Source organism: Elephas maximus, chromosome 11 (assembly GCF_024166365.1).
Source record: "Elephas maximus indicus isolate mEleMax1 chromosome 11, mEleMax1 primary haplotype, whole genome shotgun sequence".
NCBI classification, from domain to species: Eukaryota; Metazoa; Chordata; class Mammalia; order Proboscidea; family Elephantidae; genus Elephas; species Elephas maximus.
Window position 1 is genome coordinate 95,311,213 of NC_064829.1, and position 19,354 is coordinate 95,330,566.

The 19,354-nt window shown below is 43.7% G+C and overlaps 2 protein-coding genes across 2 annotated transcripts in view; both read right to left on the bottom strand.

Annotated features, from left to right (window-relative positions):
* Positions 1-19,354, bottom strand: part of LOC126086036 (zinc finger protein 350-like) — a 319,021-nt gene that overhangs the window by 296,340 nt on the left and 3,327 nt on the right. The window lies entirely within an intron of this gene.
* LOC126086224 (zinc finger protein 350-like) lies at positions 17,977-19,053 on the bottom strand. Its single transcript, XM_049902391.1, has one exon. It carries the CDS (start codon positions 19,051-19,053, stop codon positions 17,977-17,979), a length of 1,077 nt encoding a protein of 358 aa, XP_049758348.1.

The following is a 19,354-nucleotide window of genomic DNA, read 5'->3' on the forward strand; positions in this document are numbered from 1 at the left end:
GGCTGCATCTAAGATACATGTGTGAATGACCTGGTGGGGCTCGCTCACTCTGCACCTGGATCCCACATTCAGTTTGTGATCAACTGACCTCCGCGTTCTTGGGACTTGAGCCAGAGGCCTGCTGTCTGACCTGCCAATTCTGAGATTCACCAGCTTCCATCATTACCACCAGCTTCTGCAGCTTTGTGAGCCAGCAGCCTGTAGTCTGAACTGCTGGTTTGGGTTCATCAGCCCCTGCAGCCGCATGGACCAGGAAAAGCCCACGCCTGACCCAGGGATTTGGGACTTGCCAGCCTCTACAACCATATGAGCCATTTTCTTTTTTAATTTTTATTGAGCTTCAAGTGAATGTTTACAAATCAAGTCAGTCTGTCACATATAAGCTTATATACACCTTACTCCATACTCCCACTTGCTCTCCCCCTAATGAGTCAGCCCTTTCAGTCTCTCCTTTCGTGACAATTTTGCCAGCTTCCAACCCTCTCTACCCTCCCATCCCCCCTCCAGACAGGAGATGCCAACACAGTCTCAAGTGTCCACCTGATACAAATAGCTCACTCTTCATCAGCATCTCTCTCCTACCCACTGTCCAGTCCCTTCCATGTCTGATGAGTTGTCTTCGGGAATGGTTCCTGTCCTGGGCCAACAGAAGGTTTGGGGACCATGACCACCGGGATTCCTCTAGTCTCAGTCAGACCATTAAGTATGGTCTTTTTGTGAGAATTTGGGGTCTGCACCCCATTGATCTCCTGCTCCCTCAGGGGTTCTCTGTTGTATGAGCCATTTTCTTTATATGCTTCATGAGTTCTGTGAGACGTCGCAGCAAATTACGGAATCCAACGACTAGAGGGAGAGTATTGAGGGGAGAGGGAGTAATTGATGTTAGAGGTGATGGAGCGGTAGGTACAGCAGTTTGGAAAAGTTGGACATTTGGGACATCTTTAACCTCCACCTTATAGGAACCAGCTTTGTACTGATCCTTATAAAAGAAGTTATTCATTTATAAAGGCATTCAACTGTGTGGATCATAACAAATTATGGATAACTTTGCAAGAATGGGAATTCCAGAACACTTAATTGTGCTCATGAGAATCCTGTACAAAGACCAAGAGGCAGTCATTCAAACAGAACAAGGGGGTACTGCGTGGTTTAAAGTCAGGAAAGGCATGTGTCAGGATTGTATCCTCTAACCATGCTTATTCAATCAGTATGAGCAAATGTTCCTAGAAGTCTGACTGTATGAAGAAGAATAGGGCACCAAGGACTGGCAGAAGACTCATGAACAACCTGCAATATGCAGATGACACAACCTTGCTTGCTGAGAGTGAAGAGGATTTGAAGCACTTACTGATGAAAACCAAAGACTACAGCCTTCAGTATGGACTGCAACTCAATATAGAGAAAACAAAAATCCCACAACTGAATCAATAAACAACATCATGATAAATGGAGAAAGTTGTCAAAAATTTTACTTTACTTGGATCCACAATCAATGTCCGTGGAAGGAGCAGTCAAGAAATCAAATGATGTATTGCATTGGACAAATCTGCTGCAAAAGATCTCTTTAAAGTGTTAAAAAGCAAAGCTCTCACTTTGAGGACTAAGGTATGCCTGACCCAAGCCATGGTATTTTCAATTGCTTCATATGCATGTGAAAGCTGGACAACGAATAAGGAAGATGGAAGAAAATTGATGCCTTTAAATTATGGCGTTGGTGAAAAATACTGACCATACCATGGACTGCCAGAATGAACAAATTTGTCTTGGACACGCAGAATGCTCGTTAGAAGCAGCAATGGTGAGAGTCTGTCTCACATGCCCTGGACATGTTATCAGGAGGAATCAGTCCCTGGAGAAGGACAACATGCTTCGTAAAGTATAGGGTGAGTGAAATAGAGGAAGACCCTCAAGGAGATGGACTGACAACATGATTGCAACAATGGGCTCAACCATAACGACAACTGTGAGGCTGGTGCAGGACTGGACAGTGTTTTGTTCTGTTGTACACATGGTCACTATGAGTTGGAACTGACTCTACAGCATATAACATCAACAGCCATAGTCTTTGTAACTCCCACCAAGTGACTAGGTGGGAATATGAAAATAAGGTGCTTGCAACCCATCAAGGGGATTGAACAGCTTGCTAATAATGTAAATAGTTACCTTCATGGGGTACCCTTGTGGGGGTGGGACAATGCAAATAAGGTGTATGGAACCCTATGGGGGATTGGTCAGTTCTGCCATCCTGCTGGGGTTAAAATGAACCCTCCCACTGCTGACAGAGGGACCTCATGACCGTCAAGAATGAAAGAAGAGCCAGGGGTGGGGTGTATCCTTTGGACCTGGCATCCCTGCAGTAGGAGGCTCCTGAGCCCAAGAGACACAGAGAGCTGTAACATTAGAGAGAACGGAAGAGATGGTGAGAAGCCACGGCAGCAGAGGCAGCAGAATCAGGAGACCGGCAGGAGATGGCTCAGTTGGCTCCCCAGCCCACAGAGCAAGGAAGCTGAGCACCTTTGAGGAGGCTTGCTGGTGGAGTGGGGTGCCTCTGCACACTTGGGGTGACTAGGTGCGCAGACCCACGGAGCTGAATCTGAGTGTCTTCCGGCTGAGGCTTACTGGCGGAGTGGGGTGTCTCTGGGCACTTAGTGGCAGAGTTAAAAGAACTTTGTAATATTTGCCTGAGCAGGGCAGAGGCCAAGGGGCCAGAGAGAGGCGTGCCTGTGATCATGGCAGGTAAGAGGGTGCCCCGATGTAAGAACTGTATCCTGAGTATTTCTGAACCTGAATTGTAACCTGTTACTTCCCTAATAAACCCCATAATTGTGAGTATTATCTGTGAGTTCTGTGTGGCCGCTGGAATGAATTATCTAACCCTGCAGAGAAGTAGAGACCACTAAGGGAGGGATGGTTGGGTGTCAGAATTGGTAAAAAGGTTGGAGGGTGGAGGCATGTCTGAAGTTCGCCACATACGAATCAGCTTTGGGCTGTTTATCTTGATTCTCCTTCCCCCTTGTGAATTTAGAGGAGGTCAGAACACACCTCTATGCCATTTTCACAAGTATGTTTAAAAGAAAAGAAAAAAGCTTGGAAACAGGACGTGTGGGAGTTCCAAGTATCTGTATAGCAGAGACACGACTGGAAAAATAAAAGGAGCAAAGCCAGTAAGTGGGTAATCAGGTAAATCTCAGTGAAAACAGCTTATAAGAAGCAGCTTTAAGGACAGAAAAAGGTTTAGAGAAGGTGGTACTGAATGACAGTGACCATCACAGACAGGGCAAAAGAGCAGATGGGATGAGCCTACGTTATATTCGGAGTGGAACACAGGGGAAAGTCCGTTAAAACTGAGTCCAGTAAAAGGCAAGTAGATCGCCAGGCCTTTCTTTCAAGTCTTAGTCTGGAAGCTCCACTGAAACCTCTTCAGCATCACAGAAACACGCAAGCCTCCACTGACAGACAGGAGGTGGGTGCAACTGAGGTGCACTGGCCAGGAAACAAATCTGGGCCTTCCACGTGATAGATGAAAATTCATCCACTGAATCACCACTGCCCTCAACTTACTTCTCCTCCATTCCATTAAGCTGTCAACCCTCATTATTGCACAAGCAATTAAGAATGGATCTTTTGGGAACTATCTAGACTATAGGCTATTGGAGGTTAATGAGAAAGGTCAAAGGATCGACCCAAACCCAGCTATTTGTCATCCACACACTTGGCACTGCTTTCTGTTGATGCTATTTCAAAAATAACTTGGATCACACGCTCTTCTCTGTCCTCATTGCTTTACTTAATTTCTCTGAATGTCTACTTCATTTGCCACCTCACTAGATCCTACCATATGAATTTGCAACCAATGCATAATTGAAAAGATTAAACATTTTGGTAAATAGGAAACCCTTGGCTCAATGCTTTGAAAACGCTTGTTTGTCAACAAGCTAGAGATTTTATGATTAAGGTCACATATCTTATCCATTCCTCCTCCTCTTCTCAATAGTACTGTGGTGATGTTAGTTCCTTTATGTGGCCTTTAACCTTGGTTCTTTGCAAAAACAGCTTGAGAGATTTTTCCCTAAGCCCAGAGGAGTTATCTTTGTGTTAGTTTTCGACCCCAGAGGTTTTGTTACCCTTGTCCAGGATGATTCATATCCCAGGTAAGCAAGCTGTAAACAACTTGGTTTGATACTTTTGGCCTGATCCTGGGCTGCAGCCTGCCTGTGATTGGTATGCACCTTGCAGTGACTGGTCAACAGACTATGCACACGAAGTGTCTGTAGCCTACTATGTAAATGAAGTGTCTGTGGCCTACTGAAAGGGGAGTGGTCAGTTTGTGGCCTTGTTGGGAGGCCCATGTCTTAAATTTGATGAGGAGTTTGTCTATACTTGTAGCCAACCCTACAGAGGTTTTTGTGACAGAGAGAAGCTGCAGGAAGAATCAGAAGGAAGAAAGCAGAGAGAAGAAGTAGAGAGGCAGAGAAGAGTCAAGGAACCTCCTACAAGAGCTGTACATGGATCAAAGGCTGTAAAACTGAAGATGGTGACAGGCCTCAAACTGGCCCAGCAGCAGAGTCTGCTGTGACAGGTCGGAAGGGGCTCTACAGCAGAGTCAGTGGTGACAGACAGCAGGGCCTGAGCAGAGCCTGTCCTGAGCAAGGCAAGAAGAGCTTCTCCTGAAGAGGACAAGTAGAGCCTTTCCTAAAGGGGCTGAGAAGAGGCCTACAAGGGAACAAAAGAAGCTGGGAGAGCTGTCCTGTACTGAAGAAGTGAGACTTTGCATACATGCTTCCTGATCCTGATCCCAAGTTGTACACTATTACTTCCTTAATAAACCACTTAGTTTTACGTATGATCTGTGGATCCTCTATGGCCACTGCAACGGATTATCGAACCCAGCAAAGAAGTAGAGAGCCATGGCGAGGGCAGCTGATGTCAGAATTGGTGAAATGGTTGGAGAGTGGAGCTATGTCTGGCCTCCACCTCATGGGAAATCAGCTTTGGGCTGATGCTGGTCATCATCCCCTGTGAGGTTAGACAAGTTCTGATGCTACTCCTCCTCCTCCTAATATTTTACAAGCACAGTGAGCCCTCTGTATCTGCCGGTTCCCCATCCATGGATTCAACCAACTGTGGACCAAAAATTTTAGAAGAAAAAAGTTACGTTGTTGCTGACATGTACTATGTAGTTAGGCCTATGGTGGTTGTGTCTGTGCTGAACATGTACAGACTTTTTTTTCTTGTCATTATTCATTAAACAATACAGTATGAAAACCATTTATATTGTATTAGGTATTGTAAGTAATCTAGAGATGATTTAAAGTATATGGGGAGGATGTGTGTAGTTTACATGCAAATACTACACCATTTTATATAAAGCACTTGAGTATCCTCAGTTTGGTATCCATGGAGGGTCTTGGAACTAACCCCCCAAGGATACCTAGGGACAACGGTACTAATAATGAGAACAATACCACTGTTGATTCTCTGTTTGTCAGGCACTGTTTTAACTACTTTCCACAACTACCCTATGAGGCAGATAATTATTTTAAAGATATAATCAACAAGCAGGTAAGTTAAAGGCCTACAACTGGGGAACGGCAGGGCAGGATTCAAACCGAGGCAGTGTGACTTCAGAACTCACTCCTAACCACTATGTAATGATACAGCCTCTCGGCCCAGAAGGAATAGAGTATATGAAAACAGGTGAAGGGTGATCTATACTGGGATCATGAAGACCCTGGGTTTGGACGCAGAGGCTGTGTGTACCAGGCACAGGTATACACTGGGCTTCCTTCACCTGGGATGTCAACTTTTGAGTGGTGAGTTCAGTACCTGGTCTGCAGGGCTCAGGGTATGCCTGGCTATGCCATCCTGGGACCCTGACTGATGAGTTCACAGAATGCAATACTCTGACTTGCCATGGCAGGATGTGCAGTGTGGTATACAATTAACCTTGCCTAAAAGAATTTGATCTTTGCCCACAGTTCCTGACAGATAATTAGAAATCCCGTGATATCCTGAGTGATTGAGGTGCCTTTGTTATCTGGGCCAATATCTGAGGGCTTATGCTAATGAGTGGGAGATGTTCAGGCCAGAAAGACCACCTAGTGTCTTGATATCAGCTGACCTGGGGGTGGGGGATCATGAATCAAGACTATGCAATGAGGCACCAATCATGATTATGTAATTAAGCCAATAAAACCTCTGGATATGAAAGAAACATAAGTTTCCTGATTGCTGAAATACCTCCATACACATGGGAAGGATGGCTGCAAAGCCTTTGGGACACAGAAGCTTTGTGATGGGAATCCTCCCAGGCTTCAGCTATGCATGCCTTCCTTGGTATCCTTTTTTGCTGTAATAAAAGCTCTAATGGTAAGTATAGCGCTTTCAGTGAGCTCTGTAATTCTAGTAAATTATCAATCTCAAGGAATTAATGGGAGCCCCCAGGTCAGAAGTGAGTCCACTGGAGAACTTTAAGCTTACTGCTAGGATGCGTAAGGGGGTATTTGTATATATATGGTCATAAGTGAGGGAGGCCTATAGGGGTCCACAGGCTTATGGATGACATCTGGAAGGGGTAAAGAGACAATCTCAAATCTGTAGCCAACAGGTCAAAAGTGAGGGGAGCTTGGTGCACCCTAAGTCATGCGCTGAAGGATGGTATCATTTTAGTTCGTGAAATCTGACCTAGCTCTGAGTGGCTAGAGAAAGAGAAAGAACTGCTGCACGGGTGGCTGATGTCAGAACTGAACAGCAAAAAGAAATGCAGATTTGGGTTGTTTTGATACTTACCCTCATAGCTGATATCAGAATAGTGAGGATTCTGAGATTCCCACACATGCAAATTCACAGGACAAGGGAAGGGGAGGGTGTGGTTTGTGGCGCACACATTTCTGATTCTTTGCTGAAAAGTATCTGCATGAATCCATCCTGTTAGAGTGCGAAGGCGGGGAGGGGAGCAGTAATCCAAGCTTGGGGCAGAGATGTTCAAAATTCAATGTGCATGACCCAGCAATCCCAATCCTAGGAATATACCCAGAAGCAGTGAAGTCAGGAACGCAAACAGAAACCTGTACACCAATGTTCACTGCAGCTCTCAACACAAGAGTCAAAATTTGCAAACAACTGAAAAATCCATCAACAGACAAATGGATAAACAAAATGTGGTATATACATACAATGGAATATTACCCAGGCTTAAAGAGAAATGAAGTCTTGATGCATGCCACACATGGATGAACCTTGAAATATTATGCTGAGCAAAATATTTCAGAAAAGAACAAGTACTATATGATCTCACTTACATGAAACAAGTAAATATATAAAAACCAAAGCTTATGAATCTTTACCAGGAGTGGGAAGGAGAGGGGGAAGGGAGCTTTTGTTTTGGGTGCAGTGAGTTTTAGTTAATGGTGGAATATTTTGGAAAACCATAGTGATATTGGTAATGCTACATGAAAAATATAATCAGTCTTTACATTGTAAATGTGGCATTTGTTGTGTTGGTGTATATTTTTGATGTACATTTTCAGAATTAAAAAAAAATTAAGTGTACAGCAGAAAGTCTTGTTCTAAACACACAGGCCTGGGCACCAGGCCCAGAAGGTCTACTTCAGGAGGTCTGGGATGTGACTCAGGAATGTGCATTCTTCTGCAAGCTTCTGACAGAATCCTGAGGCAGGAAACTCGCACACAACACTTAGAAACAGTCCCGTAGTTTTCTATCCCTTCAAATACTCCAATGGCTGGCTCCACTCAGTGCACTTAAGTCTTGGCTCAATTGATCTGTTCAGTAAACCCTTTCCTGAAAATTCTTACTAAGATAGCTCCTCCATTACAATTGCTACACTTACTAGGCTTTATTTTTCTTCATAACAATCATTGCTGACGCTTTATTCTCCACTTTAGTGTCTGTCTCCTCTGCTGGATTATAAGGTTCATAAAGGTTGTTTCTTTGCCTGTTTTGTTGCCCTATGTATCCCCAGTGTGTAAGACTGTGCCTGGTACAGTGACGGTGCTTCAAAATATTTCTGGAGGACTGAATTACCTGCTAATGAGGGATTTCAGACTGAGTTCCAAGAAAGGAGCAACACCATGGCAAATTACCATCTCTGATCCTCTGAACAGGACTCAGTGTAACACACAATATTGGATTAAGGAAAGGAACTCTGAATAGACGACACAAACCTAGCCACATGGTCAGGAAAATGGGCAATGGAACACTGGACTATTAAGGGGACACCCGTGTTGGGCATGGACCTATGGAAAGCACTCTGGGAATTTCGAGGGCACATTAGAGTAGGACATGTCAATGCCCATCAAAAGAACCCCCTTCTGGATCGGAAGGCGACTGGAATCAGCAAGTGGACCTGGTGGCACACTTACTTGAGGTGGCTCATTGGGCCCGTGAAATGACCAGACATGGGTGCGCTGCAGCAATACAGAGATGGGCTGAAATTAGACACATCCCTCTTGCACCCTCTGAGACACAAACTGCCAATAAGGACTGCTCAGCCTGCCAGCAAGAAAGGCAGAGGTTGCAGATGGCTATGGGGTAGACTGCCTGGGCAGAAGGCCCTGCACATAGATGGCAAGTTGATTATACTGGACCGACAATGCCAGTGCCACCAGGTGGCTACATATGGGTCCTCACAAGAATACATACTTACTCTGGACGTGGCTTTGCATATCCTGTGAGAGAAGCAAATGGCGAAAACACCATTAAAGGTTTGGAAAAAAAGACACTGTACCAAATTGGGCCACCAAGTTATATTTCATTAGACCAAGGAATACACTTTACAGGGGTCAGCCATAGGCCAAGAAACATCATATTAAATGGACATACCATGCTGCACACCACTCTCAGAAAAATGGTTTGATAGAGAATTGGAATGAGCAACATTTATTACCTAAAACAGGGGGAGATAAAGGCATGAAGGGCTGGCTCATACACCATCATGACTGTGTCTCACATACAACATGAGGGGGGCAAAGACAGGATCACCAATGGACAGATTCCTACACTTCTCTGGAGGACGTGAGGAAGAGAGGGAGGGGGAGGATGCTGGTGCCACCATACAGTTCTTCCCCACATCACCTAGAATCGCTTTCTTCCTACTGGATGCTGCAGTCCCTGGACCAGGGATGCAGCTGCAGGTGCCGGAAGCACGGGTGAGCCCTAAGCAAGAGACTGTAACTACACCCCTGAACTCATATGCCAGAATTCCCAAGGTCCTGATGGGATGGGTTGTACCTTCCCCTCATCTAGCAAAACTGGGGCTGACAGTGAATACTGCCTTTTTGCCTAGTGGTTGAGACAGCCCATTAGTGCAGTACGTATGTAACCTTACCCAACACGAATGAGAGTGGACTGAAGGGGAAGCACTTGATAGACTGGTCTTGCTATCAGCAATCTAGAGTGGCACAGCAGCTGAACTTGATGTCCTTTCCCAAGGTGGAAAAGTTTGAAGGTAAAGGAATGAATAAATGAGTTATACAGTGGGGAAATCTAACATTTATGCAGATACCTTGAAAGAGACTCAGAGCCAAGGGAACAATGTTCTGTCAGTTAAATTAAAAAAAAAAAAATTAAAAGAGGACCAAAGGAGAATTGACACCTTTGAATTGTGGTGTTGGCGAAAAATATTGAATATACTGTGGACTGCCAAAAGAACGAACACATCTGTCTTGGAAGAAGTACAGCCAGAATGCTTCCTAGAAGCAAGGATAGCAAGACTGCATCTTACATGCTTTGGACATGTTGTCAGGAGGGATCAGTCCCTGGAGAAGGACATCATGCTTGGTAAGGTACAGAGTCAGCAGAAAAGAGGAAAATCCTCAATGAGGTGGATTGACACAGTGGTTGCAACAATGGGCTCAAGCACAACAACGATTGTAAGGATGGTGCAGGACCAGGCAGTGTTTCGTTCTGTTGTACACAGGGTCGCTATGAATCAGAACTGACTCGATGGCACCTAACAACAACAGTTAAATTTTATCAGAGGCCAGAAAGGGTGAAGATGAGATGAACTTTTGCAGAACCTGACCAGATCAGATACACCTAGAGCAGACCTGAATGACTGATACCTGAGTAACCTCACCCTTAGGACTCTGTTGCCCTCCTGAAGGACTAATTGTTAATGACTGTTTTGGACTGGTAAAACGATTGGGAACGGGAAGTTAATCCTTCAAATATGAAAGAGGGAATGGCCAGAAGCGCCAGGGGGTGGTCTGAGGTACAATGAATTACTTAATATGGCCCTTCTAGCCATAGTCTTTGTGACTCACATACAAAGACTGAGTGGGCCTATACAAATAAGGTGTATGGAATCTGTGGTGGTTGGGGTTATGTGTCGCCTTAGATAGGCCATAATTCCCAGTATTGTATGGCTGTCCTCCATTTTGTGATCTGATAAATTATCCTTCATTTTATGATGCGTTGTGAATCCTAGCCTTTATGCCTTTGGTTGTGTTAATGAGGCAGGAATAGGGATGTATCTTGAGGCACCACCCTTTCACCAGTCACAACCCTTACTAAGGGGCATAACTCAAGTCACTGACTTCTCAAGTGGGGTAGTGTCCTTGATGGTATGGTCTGCATCAAATGTTCATGAATGCTCTGGGGAAGTTCTCTCTCACTCTGGATCCTGTATCTCGTTCGTGATCATGTGACCTTCAGCCCTTGGAGCTTGAGCCAGCAATCTGCTGTCTGACTTACCAATTCTGGGATTCATCAGCTTCTGCCACTCCTTGAGCCAGCAATCTTATCATCTGATCGAATTCACCAGCTTCCATAGTTTTGTGAGACAGCAGCCTTTCTGACCTGCTGGTTTGAGTTTATCAGTCCCTAAAGAGATGAGGGTCGGGAGAATCCTGATGTCTGATGCCTGACCCACGGATCTGGGACTCGCCAGCCTCCACAACCAGGTGAGTTATTTCCTGGAGATACGGTTCATGACTTCTGAGACATTGCAGCGTATTACAGAATCCAAAAACAGGCGAGAGAGTCCTAAGGGGAAGAGTAGGAATTGATGTTAGAAATAATGAAGTAGGACAGCAGTTTGGAAAAGCTGGACTTTCAGGACATCTTTAACCTCTGCCTCATAGGAACCAGCTTTGTGCTGGTCCTTATAAAAGAAATTATTCATTTAATATGGTATTAAGTAAAGGAACTCTGGATAGAGGAGCTAGGCCAAGAGCCCCACACTCAGAAAAGTGAGAAATATGATGAATATAAATCACATGTCTCAATTCAGTAGGTCACAGAGAATCTGGGATCTTTGAAACGGTGTAAATCTCAAGGTTAATATAATGGTTCACCTCCAAGACAACCCAAAAGGACTTAACCGCCTCCCATCTCCTATACTTTGCTCTATTCTCGGAGTCCCTGGGTGGAGCAAACGGTTAAGCACTGGAATACTAACCAAAAGACTGGCAATTCAAACCCACCCAAAGGTGCCTCACAGGACAAGCCTGGTGATCCGCTTCTGAAAGGTCACAGCTTTGAAAACCCTACGGAGAATTTTTACTCTGTATATATAGGGTCTGTCTTAGGCTAGGTTCTCTGGAGAAGTAAAACCAGGAAAAAAAAATATATATATATATGTACGTATACACACACACACACACAGTGAGAGAGAGCAAGAGATATGAGGGAAATGGCTCACATGGTTGTAAAGGCTGGAAAGTCCTAAAACCGTAGGTCAGGCTGGAGGCTTCTCCCAACTCACGGAGCTGCAAGGGCTGGCAAACCCAAGATTCAGACCGCAGAGGTTGACAAATCCCAAGGTCATCAGGTAAGCTGCTAGCTCAAGTCCCAAGAACCAGAGGTCAGATGAACAGGTGCCAGCTATAGTATACAGAGCAAGCAAAAGCCCCAAGCCATGCCAGAAAGTCCACCTCTACTGGATGCAGGCTATACCCCCAAGAAAATGCCCTTTCAACTGACTGGCTACTCACACCAGATCCCATCATGGAAGTGATCACATTATATCAAATCTCATCATGGTGGTGATCCCATCATTATACTACTGTCAAACTACATCATAACTGCCAAACCACTGAGGATCATGGCCCAGACAAGATGACACACAACTTTAACAATCAGTTTCCGTGCACCAGAAACAACTCAAGGGCAACTAACAACAACCTCCATTCTTAGAGACTATGGTTCTTGCTTTGAATGTTTTATTCTACTTATTCTGGACATCCTTCTTCTTTTCTACTCTTTCATCTCTATATTCAGCTGCTTATTCTCTCAAATGACACATAAAAATGTTCCTTGGGGGCAGAGTAGCAGGCGCAGGGGTTTGAGGACCATGGTTTCAGGGGACATCTATGTCAATTGGCATAACAAAGTGTATTAAGAAAACATTCTACATCCCACTTTAGCGAGTGTTGTCTGGGGTCTTAAACGCTAGCAAGCGGCCATCTAAGGTGCATCAGCTGGTCTCAACATACCTGGAGCAAAGGACAATGAAGAACACCAAAGATATAAAGAAAATATGAGCGCAAGAGAAAGAAAGGGACACACAAACCAGAGACTCCATCAGCCTGAGACTGGAAAAACTAGATGGTGCCTGGCTACCACCAATGACTGGCCTGACAGGGAACACAACAGAGAATCCCTGATGGAGCAGTAGAAAAGTGGGATGCACACCTCAATTTCTAGTAAAAAGACCAGACTTAATGGTCTGACTGAGACTGGAGGGACCCCAGAGATCACGGCCCCCGGACTCTCTGTTAGCCCAAAACTAAAACCATTCCCGAAGCCAGCTCTTCAGAGAAAGATTAGACTGGACTATAAGACATAAAATGTTACTGGTGAGTCATGTACTTCTTAGCTAAAGTAGACACATGAGACTAAGTGGGCAGCTGCTGTCCAGACATGAGATGAGAAGGCATAGGGGTATAGGTGCTGGCTGAATGGACACAGGAAATACAGGGTGGAGAAGAGTGTGCTGTCATAGTGTAGGGAGAGCAACTAGGGTCGAACAACAACGTGTGTATAAGTTTTTGTATGAGGAACTGACTTGAATTGTAAACTTTCACTTAAAGCACAATTAAAAAAAAAAAAGTACTATCCACATGGGATCAAATTGACAACAGCAAAAGATTAGATAAAACCTTAGGGAAAAGTGAGTTTAAGATAATGAGAGAGGAACAACTCAGAAAAGGAGGATGAGAATGGTTGCACAACTCAAAGAATGTACTCAATGTCACTGAATTGCACATGTAGGAACGGTCAAATTGTTGTATGCTTTGCTGTGTATATTCTCAATAACGACAAAATTATAATTAAAAAAACAGTTCCTTGGGGACAATTACGTTCTGTAAATTACCTTTCAATGGTCCAGTCACTTCAATGACAAAACACTCTTTGATTTACTTTCCAAATTAATATACTATTATTTTTCTGTGTGCTGAGAAATATAAAATAATGCAAACCATATGCTCTATAACATAATTTTCTGGGATAAAAGAAATAAATAGAGATCCCTTTCAGTACATACTTTCCAGGCATTTAAGAGATACAAAGTCTTGCTCATTGTCTGGTAGGCACTAGTCACACATGGCTACTGAACACATGAAATGTGGTTAGTGCAACTAAGGAACTGAATTTTTTTATTTTAAAATTTAAAGTCGCAAATTATTCCTATCAAGTTATTGATAGTCTGTCGTTGTTGTCAGGTGCCGTTGAGTTGGTTCCAACTCAAAGTGACCCTACATACAACAGAACAAAACACTGTCTGGTCCTACGTCGTTCTCACAATCATTGCTATGTTTGAGCCCATTGTTTCAGCCACTGTGTCAATACATCCCACTGAGGATCTTCCTCTTTTTTGCTGACCCACTACTTTCCCAAGCATGATGTCCTTCTCCAGGGACTGCTCTCTCCTGATAACATGTCCAAAGTAGGTGAGATGAAGTCTTGCCAGCCTCCATTATAATGAGCTTTCTGGCTGTACTTCCTAGACAGATTCGTTGGTTCTTCTGGCAGTCCATGGTATATTCAATATTCTTCCTCAGCTCCATAATTCAAAGGGGTCAATTCTTCAGTCTTCCTTATTCACTGTCCAGCTTTCACAAGCATGTGAGGCGACTGAAAATACCATGACTTGGGTCAGGCGTACCTTAGTCTTCAAGGTGACATCTTTGCTTTTTAACACTTTAGAGAGGCCTTAGCAGCAGATTTACTCAATGCAACACGTTATGTGACTTCCTGACTGCTGCTTCCATTGGCGTTGATTGTGGATTCAAGTAAAATGAAATCTTTGACAACTTCATTTTCTCCATTTATCACGATGTTGCCTATTTGTCCAGTTGTGAGGATTTTTGTTTTCTTTATGTTAAGATGTAATCCATAGTGAAGGCCGTAGTCTTTGATCTTTATCAGTAAGTGCTTCAAGTCCTCTTCACTTTCAGCAAGCAAGGTTGTGTCACCTGCATATTGCAAGTTAATGAGTCTTCCTCCAATCCTGATGCCCCATTCTTCTTCATATAGTCCAGCTTCTCGGATTACTTACTCAGCATACAGATGGAACAAGTATGGTGAAAGAATACAACCCTGATGCACACCTTTCCTGATTTTAAACCATGCAGTATTCCCTTGTTCTGTTCGAACAACTGCCTCTTAGTCTGTGCACAGGTTCCACATAAGAACAATTAAGTGTTCTGGAATTCACATTTTTTGCAATGTTATCCATAATCTGTTTTGATCCCCACAGTCAAATGCCTTTGCGTAGTCAATAAAACACAGGTAAACATCTTTCTGGTATTCTCTGCTTTCAGTCAAAATCCATCTGACATGAGCAGTTATATCCCTTGTCCCACATTCTCTTCTGAATCCAGCTTGAATTTCTGGCAGTTTCCTGTCGATGTAGTGATGTAACCATTTTTTAATTATCTTCAGCATAATTTTATTTGTATGTAACATTAATGATATTGTTCGATAATTCCCACATCCTGTTGGGTCTCCTTTCTTTGGAATAGGCAAGTATGAAGATCTCATCCAGTTGGTTGGCAAGCAGCTATTTACCAAATTGATAATCTACTTGGGTATAAATATTCAGAAAAACTATTAAGGAATTTAAAATAATTTGGGGATAGCTGTGGTGCAGCATAAGGATTTGTCTAAATACTTGAGGGATAAGAGATAAGATCAGCAAAAAGCTGGTTCCTTTGAGATGGTGGTTAGACATACTCCTGTCATCCAACTTCTTTACCATTTTTGACACTGGCAATTTGCTGTATGGCATGCCCTACTTCTCTGCTTGGTTTGTTAACTCATTGCAATGGCTACACTGAACTCGCAGACCACAGTCACAGTTACGTGGTTTATTAGGGAGGTAAGAGGCTAAGGCTTAGAATCAGGATCAACTTAAAAGTAACAAGATACAACTATGATGCAACTGGTCAGACTGGACAGCTTACTTGCAAGATAACCCTTACAGCAAAAATGTTCCATGCTGTTACAATTCTAGATGAGGACCTCAGTGCTCTGCTGTGAGAGCCTCTCTACCATCTGGCTGCTTTGCCACTGGCTGTCCACCATAGGACCCTCTGCTGCTAGCTGGCCCAGCTCACAATCAGTATAGCAGACCAGCCAGCTCTCTCCCCTGGTGCTTTTAGAATCAGCTCTCTGTCCTTGGGTCTCTCTTGTCAGCCAATCCATGATTGGCCTCTCTACCATCGGCCTATCCACAGCTCACAGACAGTGTAGCAACCTGCTCAGGTGTCTCAAGTGCTCTCTGCCATTAGGCCTCTCCACCATCAGCACCTCCATATACGGCCTCTCAGCCACTAACTGGCCTAGCTCACAGCCAGCGTATCAGGTTGCTCAGCTCTTAGGTGCTCTCTATATTGGGCCTCTCAGCTGTAATGTACCTTCACTGCAAACTAGCCCAGCTCACAGCCAGTGGAGCAGCATGCTCAGCTCTCACAGATGCTCTCTGCCATTAGCCTTCTCTGCTGACAGGGCCTTCTGCTGTTGGCCTCCTGCCATTGGCTGCTACTTGCTAACTGGCCAATCTCACAGGCAGTGTAGCACCTTCCTAACCACTCAGCTCCCACGCAGCTCGGTTTCTCTGCCATCCCAGCTCTCAGCCAGCACAACTAGATGGTTCCCCGCTACCACCACCAACTGCTCTCACAGGGATCACAATAGAGGGTCCCAGACAGAGCTGGAGAAAGACGTAGAACAAAATTCTAACTCCCAAAAAAAGACCAGCCTTACTGGTCTGACAGAAATCGGAGAAATTCTGAGATTATGGCCCCCAGATACCCTTTTAAGTCAGTGCTGAAGTCACTCCTGAGGTTCACCCTTCAGCCAAGATTAGACAGACCTATTAAACAAGATTAAATGGATACACCAGGCCAGGGGCAAGGACAAGAAGGCAGGAGGGGACAGGAAAGCTGATAATGGGAAATCCAAGGTCAAGAAGGAGAGAGTGCTGACATGTCATGAGGATGGCAACCAATGTCACAAAACAATATGTGTATTAATTGTTCATTAAGAAACTAATCTGCTCTGTAAACCTTCATCTAAAGTACAATTAAAAAAAAATCAAAAGCAAACGATCAACAGCCCAAGGCCGATACCTATGAAGCAGACATCAGACATACCTCCTTTCTCTGCCATCTTTACCAATTCTGCAACCAACCATCAACCATTGCTCCCAGAGTCTCTCTACTTCTCTGCTGGATTTGATTATTATTTTTTTTTTGCAATGGCCACACAGAACTTAACAGACCATACTCATAGTTATTGGGTTTATTATAGAAGTAACAGTTTATGGTTCAGGGATGCTGAGGATACAGTTTTTCGATCAGAACAGCCTCTTCTCCACTGTGCCTACAGGAAGTTCTCTCTCTGGCTCTTGGCTCAGCTTCTGCCCTGCTTGGGTGACTATTACAAAGCTCTTTTAGCTCTGGTGATAAGTGTCCAGGCACACCGCATTCCACTAGTAAGCCTCGGCCCCGTGGCTCTCAGCTCTAGCTCCATGGGTTGGCAAACCTAGTTCCACCAAGTGCCCAGAGGCACCCTACTGGGTTGGCAAGCCTCCTGCCCAATGACACCCAGCTTTCTCACTCTGTGGGCTGGGAAGCCCACTATGCCATCTCCTGGCGGTCTCCTGGTGCTGTTTCTCTGCCACTGCTTCTCACCACCTCCAATGTTGCAGCTCTACTTCTGTCCTGGTTCTGCTAACTCTTCTGCCTCTGTCTTCTATGTTACAGCTCCTCTCTCTCTGTCTCTGTGTCTCCCTTAAAGCCTAGGTAGATGGCAAAACTGTCCAATTCACCCATTAGGTTACATATACCTTATTTATATTGTCCCATCTCCAAAAGGGTGCCATGTACCTTATTTACATTAACAGTAAGCTATCCAATCCCCGTGATGGGTACAAGCACCTCATTTGCATAAACCCACAAGTCATTTGGTTAGAGTTACAAACACTGTGGCTAATCCACTGCTGTTGAGTAAATTCCAACTCATAGCAATCCTACGGGATAGAGTAGAACTGTCCCGTAGGGGTTCCAAGGATTGGCTGGTGGATTTGAACTGCCAACCTTTTGGTTAGCAGCCTAAGCTTTTAACCACTGTGCCACCAGGGCTCCACACTATGGCTAGAAGGGCCATCTTAAGTAATTCACCGCACCACAGCAACTAACAACGAGCAACATTCCAGATACTATTATCTTTTCTGTTTAAATAATTCACATTACTTATTCTGTCTACTAATGTGAACTCAGACTTTCATTCGTTTAATTGACACAATAGAGCAATTGATGTTTATGCATTTAGGTTAAAATTAGATTATGTCTTGATATCAATGCACATATTTATACAGAATGAGTGTATCAGGTTTTTCCAGTGTCTGCATTCATATGATCTATTTCCCTCAGGTTACAGTTTGTAGCCATACAATGAGGTAAAGATTTTTGCTCATCCCTATTCCCCAGTGAATGTATGAGTTTGTCCTATGGGTTTTGTGTGTCATGAAATAAGATATAATTGAACATTGAAGGCATTACCACATTCACTGCATTGGTAAGGATTCTCTCCTGTACAAATTCTCTGTTATCTCCAGAGGGTTCACATCTATCAGCAGGTTGTCCCACAAGGACAACATTCCTATTTGTTAGGAGGCTACTCTTGTTTACTGATGTCTGAGCTGCCACAGCAGGTATTTGCATAGTCACTGTATTAACAGGTCTTCTCTCCTGCATAAGATCACCAGCATGTGATGAGCTGGGCCTCCCCGTGGAAAGGTCTTCCACCTTGACTGAATTTACACGTTTCTCAATTGTGTGTTTTCTTTTATGTTTAACAAGCCAACATATGGAGGTAAAAGTTTTTCCACATTCACTGCAGCCATAGGATGTCTCTTCTTTATGAGATCTTTGATGTACATTGAGCTTTCGTTTTGCGTTGAAGGCTTTCCAACATTCACTGCATTTAAATGGTTTCTCTCCTGTGTGAATTCTTTGATGTTCAATGAGACTTGACTTCTGAGAATAAAATTTTTCACATTCACTACATAAAAAGGGAGTCATTCCTGTGTAAAATCTCTGATGCCCTATAAGGCATGACTTTTGAATGAAGGATTTACCACATTTACTACATACATAGGGTTTCTCCCCAGTATGTATTTGCTGATGAGTAATGAGATTTCCCTTCTGGATGAAGCCTTCTCCACATTCACTACATATATAGGGTTTCTCTCCAGTATGAATTCGCTGATGAATTTTGAAATCTGCCTCCTTGAAGAAGACTTTTCCACATTCACTGCATACATAGGGTTTCTCTCCTCTGTGAGTTTTCTGGTGTCTTTTCAGCACTGATTCCCACAGATAGCCTTTGCTACATTCCATCCATTTATATGGTTTTTGTCCTTTATGAGTTGTCTGATAATGTTCAGTGAGCTTGAAATTTTTAGAGAAGGCTTTCCCACATAGACTGCATCTCTGTGGTTTCTCTCCTGTATAAATGATTTGATGATCAGTGAGGAAAGACTTCCTGATGAAGGCTTTCCCACGTTCACTGCATACATGCATTTTCTCTACTTCAGAAGTTTTCTGATACTTAATGAGTTGGGACTTCGTGCTGTTGGATTTTTGACTCTCAATGAATTTTTCAGTAAAAAATTGCTCCTGGTCAGCATGAAGAAAAATTTTCTCATCTTCATTAAGCTCAGCAAAGTTCTTTATTTCATCACTTCTGTTCTGGTTGGCTGCTGGTAGTTAAATTTGACTTCACAGCTTTGTCATGTAAGTCAAATATACCATGATTTTCCCTTAAAGGAAAATAATTTTTGTGTCTATGAACAATATTTTCCAATGCATCATGTCCATAGCA